This window comes from Scyliorhinus torazame, chromosome 6 (assembly GCF_047496885.1).
Source record: "Scyliorhinus torazame isolate Kashiwa2021f chromosome 6, sScyTor2.1, whole genome shotgun sequence".
Taxonomy (NCBI): domain Eukaryota; kingdom Metazoa; phylum Chordata; class Chondrichthyes; order Carcharhiniformes; family Scyliorhinidae; genus Scyliorhinus; species Scyliorhinus torazame.
In genome coordinates, this window is record NC_092712.1 from 314,646,712 (window position 1) to 314,664,399 (window position 17,688).

At 44.6% G+C, this 17,688-nt stretch overlaps 1 protein-coding gene across 2 annotated transcripts in view; it reads right to left on the minus strand.

Moving 5' to 3' along the window:
• atp2c1 (ATPase secretory pathway Ca2+ transporting 1) overlaps nt 1–17,688 on the minus strand; it is a 146,079-nt gene that overhangs the window by 58,074 nt on the left and 70,317 nt on the right. For both annotated transcript variants that reach the window (XM_072510101.1, XM_072510102.1), the window contains 4 exons: nt 16,303–16,392; nt 10,093–10,128; nt 6,243–6,304; nt 3,171–3,279 (listed from right to left, as the gene is read on the minus strand). In XM_072510101.1, the coding sequence (XP_072366202.1) occupies nt 3,171–3,279; nt 6,243–6,304; nt 10,093–10,128; nt 16,303–16,392 (297 nt within the window). The remainder of the gene's footprint in view (nt 1–3,170; nt 3,280–6,242; nt 6,305–10,092; nt 10,129–16,302; nt 16,393–17,688) is intronic.

Sequence of the window (17,688 nt, forward strand, 5' to 3'; positions counted from 1 at the left end):
GGTGGGGGTGCAGTGGGCCTAGGTAGGGTGCTCTTCCAGAGGGTGCAGACTCCATGGGGCCAAATGGCCTCCTTCAGCACTGTCTCTCCTGCTGCAGAACACATGTCCAGCTGTGTGTGAGGTTAGGGCGGCCTGTCAGCTGCTGTGTTGGGCTCCATACTGACACTGCTGGTGTCAAATCAACACTGATTGGCTTCATGATCTTCCTGCATTACATGCCTCTGGCAGACATTTACTGCGCGTGCACCAACATGACTGAGCAGTATGGCAACTGGTGCAATTTGTCCCACAATTGTGCACAAAAACCACAAACACTATTATAGGGCTCCAAGGACATTGGGAGAAATCCATCAAACACCATTCAGGAGCCTAATTTCTCACCCCAGGCCTCCAAAGAACATTGTCCAATCTGAGCTTGGCTGTATGTGACATTCAGCAGAGCAGGAACTTGAACCCACATTCCCCTATTCCTTGGTACAACACCAACAGCCTCCCTTTAGAAAATAGCAATAGATACGTACTTGAAAAAAAAATGAAAAAATGAAAATCGCTTATTGTCACAAGTAGGCTTCAATGAAGTTACTGTGAAAAGCCCCTAGTCGCCACATTCCGGCGCCTATTCGGGAGGTTGGCACGGGAATTGAACTGTGCTGCTGGCCTGCTTGGTCTGCTTTAAAAGCCAGCGATTTAGCCCTGTGCTAAACCAGTACTTCAACCAAGTAAAGAATAAAAGTTTATTTATCTTTAAGTTAGCAGAGTTCTCTGTACAAATATCATTACTCAATGCCCTGGGCTGGCTCCAAAGTCTATCAGCATTTGCTACTTATCTGGTTTGACAAAATGGACTGCACAGTTATTGTTAATCAATTTCTTGTCTGAATACCTAACATGGAAGTTCTTATTAACAGTCTTATCTAAATATTGTACTAAACCAGTCATGCATATAAATGGGGAAGTTAATGGTTAATTCTGAACCAACATGTAACAATGTCATTTGGATGGTAACAGGGTTAAAGTGCAGACTTGCAAACAAATTTGATTCATTTATTTCATTGCATCTATACAATTATAAAATAGTACGGATGCACAATATTAAACAATTGGCCAAGAGGTGGTGTCAACTAAGACCAACGACTGATTAAAACAATTAGGCAAAGAGGACAGGAAAGCCCAACTTTGCAGGACATCACATTAAATATGTGAAAGGCCCCAAATTGTTGCAATCCCTTTCACCGTGGGTTTCATTTTGACAATAACCTCCACAACTACAGAAAACTCAGCTGATATCCAAAGTCTAGTAGCAAAGACCTAACCCAAATCAAGATTAGAAAATATATATATATTATCAGCTTGATCCTGAGAGAAACACTAGTCCAGATGTAGGAGTTTGGCTTCTAAACATTTTAGCTGACTTACCAGTTGATCCCTTTCCTCACTCGTTTCAACTGTGCCTGTCAACTGGTTTTCTCATCTAAGCAAAAAGCAGAAAAGATTGTGTCTATCCATAAGCAAGGATCAAAGTCAGACCCAGACCCAATAACTACTGATAATTATGTCAAAGCTTGTAGCAATAAGCAGCTGCTGCATCACCTCAACTGTAGCAACATTATTTAGTTGCCAATTTAGCTACAAAGCAAATGAGCCATTTGCAACACAAAATGATAATGATACAGAAACAAAGTGATTCTGCCATTTGATGGGATGAGGTGGGCATACTTCATGCCTACGTTCATATAGCCAACAAGGTACTCCACTGTCTGATGACAATGGAATCAATGTTTAAATTAAACCGTCAGGCTCAAAGGACGAACCTATCATCTGGTGTGCTACATGCCAGATTTCTGCATTAAACTGGAAACATCGCTAAGCAACAAAGTCTATACACTACTTCTGATAATAAAACTCACTCCCAAATAGTGATGCCACTAACAACACCTTCTCTTTTGTGTAGATTTTCAACTGGGGATACCAGATCATATATTAAGCCATGGGATGGCTCTGGTAACTATTAACACGTCAGTACAAGTCCTCAGTCTTTTCTGCTCTCAAGCAACTACTAAGGGTCAATTTTGAAAGAGGTCGCTTCACAAATGATGCCTTTGTTCTAGATGATTGTGCCACCGCAATTAAAAATAAATTATCAAGTAACATCTACTTGCAACATATGAATCTGAACCACTTCAATACTGCATTTCACAAATCAATTTTTGGACAATTAAAAATCAGATTTCTGCCAAATATATGCATTTTTGGTCTTCAACCTTGGGGTTGACAATTAAATAGTAGCTGATTGGCAGCCCAGCACCATTTACCTACCGTACCTCCATAACCCTTGATACTCTTAACCTAAGAATGAATTTATGAACCTAGGCTTGCAAAATTCCACAGCTTGAAGGGAGAGAAAATCCCAGATTTCTGTTATCATTCTGTGAAAAAAGTATTTTACATTTCCTTCCTATAATTAAGATTGTGTCTCTGTTCTGGATTCTCCACCACCACCCTGGAGGAAATTGTTTCTCTTTATCTATAAAATCCCTTTAACATATTAATCTTGATCAGTTTAACCCACAAATCTCCCACACTCAAGTGAATACAAGCCAAGTTTATGCAACCTGCCCTCATAATTGAATCTGCGTGACATACCCTTCCTTTGGCCCCATGGCCACACTGAGCAGTGTTCCAAATGGAGCCTGACCAAGATTTAAAACTGACACATGGATTTGATATTCCACTATTCAGTATGATAATACCAATTCTTCTAACAACCCAGGAGCCTCCGGTTATACTTTGGTCTCGTGTTAGAATTTTAACCTCAAAAGCACCCATTTTTCAACAGATCAGTTTGACATTTTCCTTTACAAACTCTATCATGTTGGCCTAGCATAATAAAGTTAAAGAATAACTTTAAGTATAAAACTACAGATGTTTCCTGTTAGGATCTGATTAGGAAATGGACTGATGCTAATATCACTGAGGACCCATAAAAGCAAAAGAGATATGATCAGAGAATTCAGAGGTCAATAACCTAATACAATGTGACATATTAAAAGTAGTTTCAAACAATACTCAGCAATTTTGAATTTTCTACATAAATACAAGGAAATAATTGTGAACAAGCTACACATGTAACATTAGCAACAAAAACCTTACTGCATTAGACCAATACAAACCTCAAACAAACGTAGATCAGCAGGGACTTTATCACCAACACTCAAACACACAGTATCTCCCGGAACCAGCTCTCGGGCGAGCAAGTGTTCCATTCTTCCTTCCCGTATACTAGGGTGGAAAAAAAACCACATGCCAAAACAAAATGCAATACTGTTAGGATCAACTTATTAAAATTATCACACTTCTCTCTGTATGTAAATTTTTGTTCTCTTCAAACAGAAAAATATTAGAGCTGGGATGGAACGTTTCCTTTTTCCAAAAGTCTGCATTAGCATCAAATATTCCCACGTAAAATAGAGCAAGATTTAGAGTGAAGATCTTGTGCTATTCCAAAACTAACTGCTACACGAGTGCAACTTTAAAAAAAAAATCATACCATCCATTCCTGTGGTATCTCACCGTAATCAAGCCAAATTAAGGGTCGTTCTGTGCTGGATTGAAATGAAGAGTGCTTCCAGTCTGCTACAGAAACAATGTTTTGCATCAGGTTTAGCTCAGTTGGCTGGACAGCTGGTTTGTAATACAGAGGAAGGCCAATTCCCGTACCAGCTGAGGTTATTCATGAAGGCCTGCCTTCTCAACCTTTCCCCTTGCCTGAGGGGTGGCGACTTTATTGTTCAGGTAAAACTTGGGAACAATGAAAATGCTAGGGGCGGGACGGTGATTAGCACTGCTGTCTCACAGCGTCAGGGACGCAGGTTCAATTCCAGCCTTGGGTGACTACTTGTGCGGAGTTTGCACACTCTCCCCGTGTCTGAGTGGGTTTCCTCCGGTTGCTCCAGTTTTCTCCTACAGTCCAAAGATATGTAAGTTAAGTGGATTGGCCATGATAAAAATTACCGCATAGTATCCATTGATGTATAGGTTAGGTGGGTTATGGGGACAGGGCGGGTGGGTAGGCCTGGTTAGGGTTCAGAGAGTTGATGGACCAAATGGCTTAATTTTGCACTGCAGAAATTCTATGATCCATTAGTTTGTCCTACGTGCTAGAGGGGAAAGGATATTATCGATCTATCGTGGTAGCTGTTCCCAAATTTTATTTTGTTTCAATGACTTTATAACTTTATTGAAATGTACATCAGGTTAACCAGCAAAAGTAGGTTGAAGTTTCTACTACAAGAGTAAAGTAGTGCACATGTGAGGAGAAAGGGAAGTGAGAAAGACAGTTTTCTGGAATGAATAGTTGATTTAGCATTGGTTAAAAAATTGACTTAAGGACAGAAAATAGCCCATTGTGGTAAATGGTTGTTTTTCAGACTGGATGATGTTAGTTAATTAGCATTCCCGAAGTATCAGTGCTAGGACCACGGATTTTTTATATATATATTATATATAATAAATGACTTGGATATTGGAATACAGCATAAAATATGAAACTTTGCTGGTAATACCAAGCTTGAAGATGTGGCAAGCAATAAGGATGATAACAGGGGCTGTTTAGCACAGGGCTAAATCGCTGGCTTTGAAAGCAGACCAAGGCAGGCCAACAGCACAGTTCAATTCCCGTGCCAGCCTCCCCGAACAGGCGCCGGAATGTGGCGACTAGGGGCTTTTCACAGTAGCTTCATTTGAAGCCTACTTGTGACCTATAAGCGATTTTCATTTCATTTCACTGTAACATGATACAAGTAGGTTAGCAGATTAGGTAGACAAGTGAGAGATGGAATTCAACACAGAGAAAAGTGTGAGGTGATGTATTTGGGCAGAATAGCTAGCGAGAGGCAGTAGAGGCTTAATGCCACAGTTCAAAAGGGTGTGCAAGGACAGAGGGACCTGGAAGTTGATATGCATAGATCTTTGAAGATGATAGGACAGACTGAAAGAACAATATGGGATCTTGGGCTTCATAAATAGAGACATTGAATACCAAAGTAGGGAAACTATGCTGAACCTTTAGACATCTTTGCTTCGGGCAAATTAGGGTATTGCATCGAGTTCTGGTCACCATATATTAGGAAGAATGTGAGGGTCCTTAAGAGGGTACAAGAGTTTCCAGAATGGTTGCAGGGATGAGGATTTGTAGGAACAAGGGTAGGCTGGAAAAGCCAAGGCCGTTCTCCCTGGAGGACTGGAGAGTGATAGATGTGTAGGGAGAGAGAGCACGAGAGATGCTTCAGGAAATAGCCTGCAGATTCTTGCCTGTGTCAAACTACAGCTTGTTCCAGAAGCTGGTGTTCTGTTCACAGCCAAATCTAAACTGGTTGACTCAAAACCTGACTGCCTCAGCCCCTGGCTCCTCCCATTAATTACATGATCCATATCTCACTCAAATCCCATGAGCTGATTATTTAAGTTTAAACACAATGTCGCCAATTATCTACTCCTCAGAAATAATAACAAAAATCCATTAGGCTTGTCCTTTTACACCTAAGCATGGTTTGAAATAAGAATGATCTCGTTGTTTACGTTCCTTTAATTACACCTTATGTAGTCACAGTGTCTGCCTGTATCTTGAACCAGGATTTTAAAAAACATTACTGCAGCAGATAGATACACATACTGACCCAGGCTTTTAACCATTAATGTACCAGATACATATAATACAACATGTATCTGAAATTCCTACAGTCACCGCAAATGTTTTGCGCAAGAGATGCAGGAGGATGTGAAGAAGTCTCAGTGACTGGTGCCAACCTGGAACTTACTGCCTACGATGGGGCTGGAAACTGAGACAATCAATGATTTCAAAAGGATGAGCACTTGTAGGAAATAAATGCAGGACCACGTGAATAAAGCAGGGGTATGGGACTGACTAAACCGCACTACAAACAACTAGCATGGGCTTAATGGGCCAAATGACCTCCTGTACTGTAATGGCTCTCTATGTGAATCAAAAAATGCATAACTTGGTTGCCTTCCCAGCTTCTACTGATTACATGAAACTGCAGTTTGATGATCATCGCATAGTTCATGTCACAAGAACAAAACTGAAACCAATGCCAAATAAAGTTTCCTATGTTAATTATGGTGCTCAGCTCACAAACGCTGCTGCATGTTAGCCACTAAGGAACCAATTTACATTCTCCTGGAAGAGGACAAAATAGGATTTTGGTTAAAAATAAAAATCATACCAGTGGCATTCTGGTGGAACCAATTTGCTCAATTCTTCAAGAGATTTTTCAGACCGATATTCCTGCAGAAAATTAGCAAAAATAATGCTATCACACATGAAACATACATTATAGTAAAATTGTGTTTGAGGGCATGCACAAGGCTATAATTTTATATTCATAGAACACATCATGATTCTAGCTCCATCGAGTTGCTCCTTGACCTCCTCACACGATTCGCTTCAAAAGCATCCCCAGCAACTCAATAATAGGCTTATGTTTTTGCTTCTAACTTCCTGCTTTTTGATCCACATTTCAGACATGGTGTTTGCAGACAGAATTTATTTGGCGTAGGAGCCTTTATATATTGGATCCTATTTTTAAGGTGTTATGTTTGGCTTAATGATAGTGTTCGCAACTCTTAGAGGGCAGCACGGTAGCACAGTTGCTTCACAGCTCCAGGGTCCCAGGTTTGATTCCCGGCTTGAGTCACTGTCTGTGCGGAGTCTGCACACTCTCCCCATGTCTGCGTGGGTTTCCTACGGGTGCTCCGGTTTCCTCCCAGTCCAAAGATGTGCAGGTTAGGCGCATTGCCCATGCTAAATTACCCTTAGTGTCCAAAAAGGGTAGGTGCGGTTACGGGTGTGGGCTTAAGTGGGGTGCTATTTCCAAGGGCCAGTGCAGACTCGATGGGCCGAATGGCCTCCTTCTGCCCTGTAAATTCCATGATTCTCTGAGTTAGAAGTTATGGAGTCAAAGAGTTCCACCCCCATACAAGACTAGAATTGCTATATCACCTGATCCAGTTTCATTACGCTGTATATGGACCTCAGCAACTGAACAAAGAGAGTGCATTAATCATTATACTGAGAGGAAAGCTTGAGAGCTTATAACAGCCATCCCAACCTTTCAACGTAATTGCTTTTTTCCAATCATCGAGGGGTATACAGGTTTGTTATGAAATTCTAGGAGACCTTTCTGCTAACCTCCATTCTGGCTGCTTTTGCATGGACTCAGTATGTAGGCCACCAGTATTCTCTCTGTTGCTGCTAAATAATAATTTCCACACTGAAGGATTTATATTGTACTGCCACCACTACAGTTCCAAAACAAAAATTTCAATTATTGAGAAATTCTTTAACTAGCTACATCCATACTTTCTCCAGCATACTACTTTGGTTGAATACCCAGCAAAATACAGCAAGTGGTTTCTGTTAAACTGGGTATTCATTTAGTTGTTAGGATATTAAAACAGTATAGTTACGAGCTAAAATTAGCAACCTCATTTCCTATTTCTGGATTGTTATCAATCCAGTTTGACATTAATGACTGCAAAGTACTGCACAGGCAAAGAATAGAAATTTGCATGTCTTTTATTTGTTAATTTATAGAGCATAGGGCAAAACTCCTGAGGATTTTGAAGATAGTCTCCTTGGAAACTGAAGTAATTTTGGGTGGTTGCACCTACTTGGAAGAAAATGAAATACATAACAAACATTTTTAAATCATTCAGCTTTCGATGTGAAAAGTACAACTTTAGTAAGAGTTGCTTGGAATGTTTAATAATCAGTATTTCTAAGGAAAAATATGTTTCTTTATCAATGTCTTTATTTTCAATGTTTCTTTATTTAATGTTATGCAAAAATGTTTTTCATGCAATATCCTTAATTCATAACCATAAACTGTCTTCAGGACCAATGGAGCACCATGACAACTAGTGCTCAAAATACTAGAAATATCACTTGAACTCCCGTTATTTTCAAAAGGGTCAACAGGAATCCTTGCAAGTTACACTCCCAAGTTTAACATTTGCTGAGGGGAAACTTATGAAACAATTTTCTGGGTGACCTTGGAAGAATTTTTTTAAAAAAAATTTACAGTACCAATAATTTTTTTCCAATTAAGGGGCAATTTAGCCTAGCCAATCTACCTATCCTGCACATCTTTGGGTTGTGGGGGGTGAGACCCGTGCAGACACAGGAGAATGTGCAAACTCCACATGGACAGGACCTTGGAAGAAATGACTTACCAGCATGGATACAAGGAAAGGGAGGGAAATTTATGGCATAAACTATTAATGAAAATAGATTAAGGAAACTGAGTTTTTTTTCTCGTGCAAGACGTTGAAATTATCTAATTGAGGGTTTCATGTTTGGAGGCAGCTGATAGAAATGATCCAAGCCCAGTTGTCACTATGACAAAGGACTGCGGGAGTAGGAGAGATGAATGGTATATTAACGTACTGTCCTTTCACCTCTATGCTTTTGAAGTTGAATATCTTTCTCGTAGCTTTGAAGGGTCTGCATTAGAAGAGATCAGCTTATCTCAAACTAATTCGTACTCAGTGCAAATCAGAGCACATAGCTGCCCAGAATTAGTCACAGATCATCTCGCTCAGTTATCGAAAATTGCATTGGTACACCAATGCAAAGGGTGATAAAACAGCTACATTAGGATGCACCCACATAGGAGAAGGATACCAGAAAACCTAACTCTTCACCTGGTCAGTGTTCCATACAGAGGGAAAGTAACCCATTCCCTAGCACTGACGTCCTTTGTCCAATGAACAGAAAAGTTCTAAAAATGTTAACATTAGGAAAGTAAAAGAACAAATTGCATTTTGTTGAGTTCATGAAATTAGAACCCCAAAAAATTATTAAGCATCTGTTATCATAGTCAGTCACTGAAGGAAGAATACTCAAGGCCGAATTACATCTTACACTCCCAAGGTTTGGGAACAATGAAATTAGTTCCTTAATTGAGCTGCAGAGTACCCAATGCGGCACCATAAAATGTCAGATTACATCTTAATCAATCAGACCAATATTTAAACTTTTGAACCTTAACTGACTGAGTAAAGAAAAACTCTTTGAAACCAAAGGCTAAAGAAAATGGTGCAGAATTTAATGAAGAAAGAACTTACAATTAGCCTTTCAGAACTTTACAGCACTTTTGAATGCTGTAGAAAAATGCAGTAGCATATCTGCTTTGTGCAAAGCTCTGCAAACCGCAATTAGATAACAACCAGAAAATCTTTTATCGGTGGTGTCGGCTGAGAGGCCAGGTCACCAGGAGAACCTTCTTTGAACAGCGCCATGGAATCTTTTACATACATCCAAGAGGACAGTGGCATAGCTCAATATCTCACGTGATATACAGAACCTCAGACAGCGCATCACTCCCTTATTGACATGTCAGCCCAGATTGTATTTGCAAGTTTCTAGACTAGGACTTGAATCTTTCTGACTCAGAAGCGAGCCAAGGTTGGCAATTTTGTAATTTTTTTATATACTTCGAAAAATCGAACATAAAATTCAATTTTTTTTGTAAAAATCCTAAGATAGAAGTAAATAGAGTCAATAAGGAAATGCACGAAGATGATAGCGTTTTGAAGTCTTCAGTTCAGGAGTGAAGTTTGTTACAGTAATAGAAGTTCTTGATAAGGAGTTTCAGCACTCCAGAAATATTACTTCAAACTTCATGATATGCAAGTTAGATGTCAAAGTAATTGTTTGCGGGCAGCATGGTGGTACAGTGGTTAGCACTGCTGCCTCACGGTGCCGAGGTCCCAGGTTCAATCCCGGCTCCGGGTCACTGTCCGTGTGAAGTTTGTACATTCTCCGTGTTTGCGTGGGTTTTGCCCCCACAACCCAAAGATGTGCAGAGTAGGTGAATTGGCCATGCTAAATTGCCCCTTAATTGGAAAACATGAATTGGGTACTGTAAATTATTATTATTTTTTTTAATTGTTTGCTCTGGTTAGCTTAGCATTACCTGGGATGGTTTAAATACATGTAGCAGACAGTCAAGAACATAAATTTAGATTTCCAGTTCTGGCCAAGTTTTTAGTAGAATACAAAAAGACACTAACCTGTACAAAGGCAACCGTGACCACAATTAATATAGCCTATCAGAGAGGAAAAGAAAAGTGCGATTAGTCCACATCAAAATCATAATTAATTTTCCACAGAACAAAAGATCCGAAGGTCAACCATTAACCATTCATTTATATTCATTTTATAGCTGCATTTTTACAACTCCCTGTAATTACCATATATAGAGTCAAAATTAAAGAATGTGGCCCTACTAAGCAAAAGAGAAAACAGTAAGCTTTGTATTCTACTAAAGTCTAAATTTAAATGCTTGTAACTATATGCACTAGGTGGTGAGTATTGGGTCAAAACTTGTTGGAATAATAACACAAATTCATGATGCAAACTGAGGTACCCTCAATAATGATGCTTAGAGATTAAACTGTAAAGAAGGCTTTATTAGGCTAATAACTATGCTACAGATTTGGACGAGAGCTGACTGCTATACAGACCATGAGGCAGGCCTTTATGTATGGCTCCCAGATGGGCGGAGCCAGAGGCGGAGTCCCCAGGGTTCCAAGCCTGGTCTTAAAGGGGACATCACCTTACATGATGATAAGGCAGTAAGTGTTCATCACATTCACCCCCTGTTTAAAAAGGAGTCCGGCGGGGGTGAAGTGCCATCATAGGCCCATCCGTCTCGGCGGCCGGATCGTCCTCCTCGATCTCCTCAGTTCGGGCGGTGGTGCGGCTGGCACGGACGTCCCGGTTGAGGGCACATCCGGGAGCACAGCGGTCGGAGCTTCGGTCCGGGTCGGGGCAGAGGAACTAGGCAGGGCCGGGGGTAGCGGAGCCGGCGCCGGCGGGGTGTGTAAAGGGGGCGACGGGTCCTGCAGGGGAGCGGCGCGGGAAGGGGCGTCTGTGGTGGAGGATCCAGCGGGCGCCAGATCCCGGAGGGAAACCGTATCTTGCCTGCCGTCGGAGTACTCCACGTAGGCGTAACTGGGGTTGGCGTGGAGCAGTCGGACCTTTTCAACTAGGGGGTCCGTTTTATGGCTCCTCGCGTGCCTCCGGAGAAGAACAGGTCCCGGAGCCGTCAGCCAAGGTGGAAGCGAGACCCCGGAGGTAGACTTCCTGGGGAAGAGAAACAATCGCTCATGAGGGGTCTCATTTGTGGCCGTGCAGAGGAGTGACCTAATGGAGTGTAGGGCATCGGGTAGGACCTCCTGCCAGCGGGTGGTTGGGAGATTTCTCGACCGCAGGGCCAGAAGGACAGCCTTCCACACGGTCGCGTTCTCCCTCTCCACCTGCCCGTTTCCCCGTGGGTTATAGCTGGTCGTTCTGCTCGAGGCGATGCCTTTGCTGAGCAGATACTGACGCAGTTCATCGCTCATGAACGATGTACCCCGGTCGCTGTGGATATAAGCAGGGAAACCGAACAGGGTGAAGATGCTGTGCAGTGCCTTAATCACCGTGGCTGAGGTCATGTCGGTGCAGGGAATGGCGAATGGGAAACGGGAGAACTCATCGATCACGGTGAGGAAATAGGCATAACGGTTGGTGGACGGAGGGGCCCCTTGAAGTCCACGCTCAGTCGCTCAAAGGGGCCCGAGGCCTTCACGAGCCGAACCTTGTCTGGCCGATAGAAGTGCGGTTTGCACTCCGCACAGACCTGGCAGGCCCTGACCATGGCCTTGACCTCCTTGGTTGAGTAAGGTAGGTTGCGGGACTTGATGAAATGGACGAGCCGGGTAACCCCCGGGTGGCAGAGGTCATTGTGGATGGCTTGCAGGCGGTCCTCCTGCGCGTTGGCGCATGTGCCGCGGGACAGGGCATCTGGGGGCTCGTTGAGCTCCCCTGGACGATACTTGATATCGTACGAGTAGGTGGAGAGTTCGATCCTCCACCTCAAAATTCTATCGTTTTTTTATTTTGCCCCGTTGCGTGTTATCGAACATATAGGCGACTGACCGTTGGTCGGTGCCGAGGGTAAACCTCCTACCGGCTAGGTAGTGTCTCCAGCACCGCACAGCCTCCACAATGGCTTGTGCCTCCTTTTCGACTGCAGTGTCGAATCTCGGAGGCGGTGAGGGTTCGGGAGAAGAACGCTACTGGTCTGCCTCCTTGATTGAGGGTAGCAGCCAGGGCGATGTCTGATGCATCGCTCTCTACCTGGAAAGGGATGGTTTCGTCCACCGCGTGCATGGCGGCCTTGATGATGTCGGCCTTGATGCGGTTGAAGGCCGATTGAGCCTCAGCCGAGGGGAAAAGTGGTGGTCTTTAGGAGTGGGCAGGCTTTGTCCGCATACTTGGGGACCCACTGGGCGTAATAGGAGAAAAGCCCCAAGCACCGTTTGAGGGCCTTGAGGCTGCGGGGGAGAGGGAGTTCCTTAAGGGGGCGCATGCGGTCGGGGTCGGGACCTAGGACCCAGTCTTCCACGACATAGCCGAGGATGGCCAGCCGGGTGGTGTGGAAAACGCATTTGCCCTCGTTATAGGCCAGGTTAAGGGCTCGGGCGGTCTGGAGGAACTTTTTGAGGTTAGCGTCATGGTCCTGCTGATCATGGCCGCAGATGGTGACATTGTCCAAGTACGGGTATGTAGCCCGCAAACCGTACTGGTCCACCATTTGGTCCATCGCCCTTTGAAAGACGGAGACCCCATTTATGACACCAAAGGGGACCCTGAGGAAGTGGAAGAGCCGGCCGGCTACTTCGAAGGCAGTATAGAGGCGGTCTTTTGGTCGGATGGGGAGCTGGCGGTAGGCAGATTTGAGGTCGACCGTGGAAAAGACTCGGTATTGGGCGATCCGATTTACCATTTCCGCGATGCGAGGAAGGGGGTACGCATCAAGCTGCGTGAATCGGTTTATGGTCTGGCTATAATCCACGACCATCCGTTTCTTCTCCCCGGACCGGACTACCACCACTTGCGCTCTCCAAGGGCTGTTGCTAGCCTCGATGACCACCTCTCCCAGTAAACGCTGGACCTCTGACTTGATAAAAGCCATATCTTGGGCACTGTAGCGCCGGCTCCTGGTGGCGACGGGCTTACAGTCGGGAGTGAGGTTAGCGAATAGCGAGGGGGGTGCGACTTTCAGTGTCGCAAGGCAGCACACCGTGAGGGGGGGCAAGGGTCCGCCGAACTTCAGTGTCAGGCTTCGGTGGCTGCACTGGAAATCCAGTCCGAGCAGCAGGGGGGCACAGAGGTGAGGGAGGATATAAAATTTGAAACGGGTGTATTTGGCACCCTGGATCGAGAGATCCGCAATACAGTACCCCGTGAGTTGTACCGAGTGGGACCCAGATGCGAGGGCTATGGTTTGGGATGTGGGATGGGTGCGTAGGGAGCAGCGCCTTACCGTTTCAGGGTGGATAAAGCTCTCCGTGCTCCCGGAGTCGAAGAGGCATGCAGTGTCGTGCCCGTTGACCTGGACCTGCATCATGGAGTTCTGCAGGTGTTTTGGCCGAGTTTGATAGAGGGTGATCGCACCCAGTCGCAGGTAGTCGGAGTCGTAAAATGGCCGCTGCCGTTGGTCGCACGTGTCGGGTCGAGAAGATGGCCGCCGACCAGATGGCCGCTCCCATGATTCGCACGAGGCTGATGACACGTCAGAAGAGGACGTGTCGGGTCTGTGCGCAGCAGCATTGCGAGGCCTGCGGGCCTGATTTTCGGGCCGTCTGTTCTTTGTTTTTCTGGCCCCTGGGTCTGGCCAGGCAGACCCTCGCAAAGTGCCCTTTCTTCCAGCAGTCACTGCAGATCGCGGAGCGGGCTGGGCAGCGTGGGCGTGGGTGCTGGCCCTGCCCGCAGAAGTAGCAAGGTGTGCCCCCATGGTGAGCGGGTCGTCGCGTGGCGCAGGCCTGTACTACGGGCGAGTCTGAGGAAGTCCGGGGGGGGCTGGCAGAGTCCGCGGGGTACATACCCAAGTTATGTCGCGCCACCTCCAGCGAGGAGGCGAGCGTTAGCGTCTCCTGGAGGTCTTTTGCCCCGTTTTCGAGCAGTCGCTGCCGGATGTAGGTCGAGCGGATGCCGGACACGAAAGAATCTCTGATGTGCAGGTTCATATGGACTTCCCCTGTCACATCCTGATGGTCACAGTCCCTGGCCAGCGCGGTGAGTTTCTCAACAAACTCGTCGAGCGATTCCCCCGAGCGCTGCCGGCAGGTAGAGAGCAGATGCCGGGCGTGCACCTCATTGACGGGTTTGACAAACCGCTTGCGGAGCAACTCAATCGCTTCCTCATAAATCGTCGCCTTTTCGAGCGTGGCGGAGATTCTGTGACTCACCCGGGCGTGGAGTAGACGCAGCTTGCGTGGCCCCAGGATGGGAGTCTCTGCGGAGTCCAGGTAGGCCTCGAAGCACCGCAGCCAGTATTTTAAAATTTCCTTTGCCTCCGGCGTTCGTGCTTCCAGATTGAGTTTCTCTGGTTTTAGGCCTGCGTCCATCCTGAATCTAGTTTAGCCTAATAAATTGAGGTACCCTGAATAATGATGCTTAGAGATTAAACAGTAAATAAGGCTTTATTAGGCTAATAACTATGCTACAGATTTGGACGAGAGCTGACTGCTACACAGACCATGAGGCAGGCCTTTATGTATGGCTCCCAGATGGGCGGAGCCAGAGGCGGAGTCCCCAGGGTTCCAAGCCTGGTCTTAAAGGGGACATCACCTTACATGATGATAAGGCAGTAACCGTTCATCACACAAACCATTATTGCACATCGGTCCACAAGCTCAAAGTAAGAGGAGATATGCTGGGAGTTGCAAATTTCCATAATCTGTTTGGTTTTTGATGTGCCAGCATTTGCTTCACACAAAATAAATTGCAGGATTTACACAATAATTGTCCAATAAACTCATGGCCGAAGGTTAGGGTTTATAATTAACAGTGAAGAACCTTTTTAATTGCAAGATAAATGTTAATGCAATGCAGAAAATAAACATTTTAATCTGTCCAATCTCATTCTTGCATGGGCTCGATCCTTCTGAGAGAATTAACGTTTTTTTGTAAAATGTTCATAGAATTTACATTGCAAAAGGAAGCCATGCGACCCATCAAGTCTGCACCGACCCTTGGAACGAGCACCCTACTTAAGCCCATGCCTCCACTCTATCCTCGTAACTCCACCTAACCTTTTGCACACGAAGGGGCAATTTAACATGGCCGATCCACCTAACCTGCACATCTTTGGACTGTGGGAGGAAACTGGAGCACCCGGAGGAAACCCAAGCAGACATGGGGAGAAAGTGCAAACTCCACACAGGCAGTCACCCGAGGCTGACGTTAGGGCTGAACTCTTCGGGGTACACTGGCTTAGGCCGACTCTTCAGTGTTACCGAGCGTGTTGTTCCGAGCAAAGGAAAGCGTGGAGGTGAAACCATTGTTAGCTGTCCACAGACCTTACCACATATATGCCATCATTTGATGTGTTGCTACAAACCACCCCACCGTCCATATCATCATGCACTTTTTAAAACGTCTCACCCGTGTTTACGCATTGTCCTCCACCATTATTTCTTTTGTGTTTGTGTCATTTTAATATATTTTTGTGTCTCTCTTCAATCTTTCTTACCCTCTTTTTTGGAAGGTATCTTATCACTTTAGTCTCAGCTGTAATAGCAGACCAATTTTGAGTATGGAACTGAACTCCCTCAACAGCAGGCCCAGCATTTGTCCTTTACCAAAGTAAACCAATTGTCATCCTGCTTCCAGGTTCTCCAAAGAACCAGGGAGTTCATCCATTCTGTCAAAAGAGGGATTCCTAATCAAAGAGACCATGGTATTTGTCAGAAAAGCTCATCAGCAATCACAGGAATGGAGGGGAAAACTAGGAAGGCTGTTCTCCGGGTCTCTCACACCTACCTGAGGGTCCTGCTACAGGATCTGAGCCTGAAGCAAATGGGGCCAATGCTGCTGCTAGGGCAGTTTGTAGGGCTGTAGCCTCTGCATAGAGCTGCAGAAACTGCATCCAAACCATAATGATGAATGGCAGCAGGAAAGTGCTGCTGAAGTGAGTGAAGTGCTGAACAGATGAAGTGACTTTCAAGAAGTTGGCAATCAGCTGTCATAAAGTGAAAGCAGTCGCATAAGCATTATGTAATTACTGGCCCGACAGAGTAGATGAGCTTGTGCTCTGCTCCAGCAAGAGTTGGCCCTATATATTCCTACATTTAAACTATAAATATTTAGATTTAATTTGACTGCATTCGAATCACATTTACTTATTTGTATGTTTGTATGTTATTTTTAAATGAACATCGATATCTTACCACTGTAATGCTGACTGCGTCATCCAGCTGGTGCATTAGAACACTGATAACAGCTGAAGCCAGTAGTAACATAATAAGGGGATTTTTGAACTGCAAAACAAAATGCAAAAATGCTTCTTAAATATGTGCTTCAGCACAAATAACTGGGCTTCAGCACAGTTATTTTACAATGAAACTAGGTTTTTAATGATGAAGGTGCAAGATCACCTTTTAGAAACCTTATAAAATAAAAGGTTCTTGCCGGAACTGTATTCTCTATGAACACAGGTTATGAGCCTGGACTCAGGTGCACATAGTATTTTTCAAGAACAGACAGTTGTACCAAAACTGATCTCAACGACTTTCGTACAAATATTTATTTTTCTGACTTTAGTGAGTGAGATTAGTGTTAAACTAGGGACGATAAATCTTGATGCAAATCAATTAGCTGCTTGAACATTAAGGCAAATGCACATATTATGATCAGATTTGTTTGGTTGAATCAACACTACAATGAACGGTGCATTCTATCTAAATTCGCACTGCATAACAAACCAGAATAACCTCTGTACGCTGCCCTGTCGCCCCCCAGCAGGACAACTACTTGCAATCTCCGGCGTTCTACAGTCTTTTGATGCCTGGCTGCCTGTGCAGTGTCCTGTTCCAAATGTCAGATAGATTTTTTGACATATGGCATTCTGTGTTATTGTTGATTGTCTAAATAAATAACTATCAGCCAATTAGCTACTTCTCTTCTGATGGTGAATTCAGAGTCCTGGACATAGCTGTCCTGGGAAATTAAAATTTGTGACTTGTGTTTCAACACAAAAAACATTTTAAAAGAACTTAAATCTGGAAATGCAGTCAAGGAAACCTTAGACAGGACGAAATCAAAAAAACATCAAATGGACACATACAAACAAATTCTTTGATTTCAAAACGCACTAGGGTGCACGATCAGTCTAATTGTAAACCACAGAGACTTCCGGTGGCAGCCATGAATGAGTAGGTCGCACATTTGATATCTCCCGCCTGTAATGGACTTTTGGTCCTTTATCCCCCAGTTTTTTTTCGGATTTTATGGGATAAATCGGTGAAGAGTGAGACAGTAAGGAGAATTCCCCCTCCGATGTATGGAGAAATGGACCAGAAGTGGCCATGTGAGGCGACAAAGTCCTATAAGGGAGACGCAAGTAGAGCTCGTAACACGGGACAGCATGGCGGGCCAGCAGGGCCGTGTGAAGACGACACACTGGTCGACAGAGCAGCTGGTGAAGTTTTTCGAGGATTGCTTTGCCAAGCTGAAGAAGGACACGCTGGACCCGATTAAGGCTTCAATTGATCAAGTGGTTCAGAATCAGGAAACCCACGGGAAAGCGATCCAGGAGGTGGACCAAAAGTTGTCCG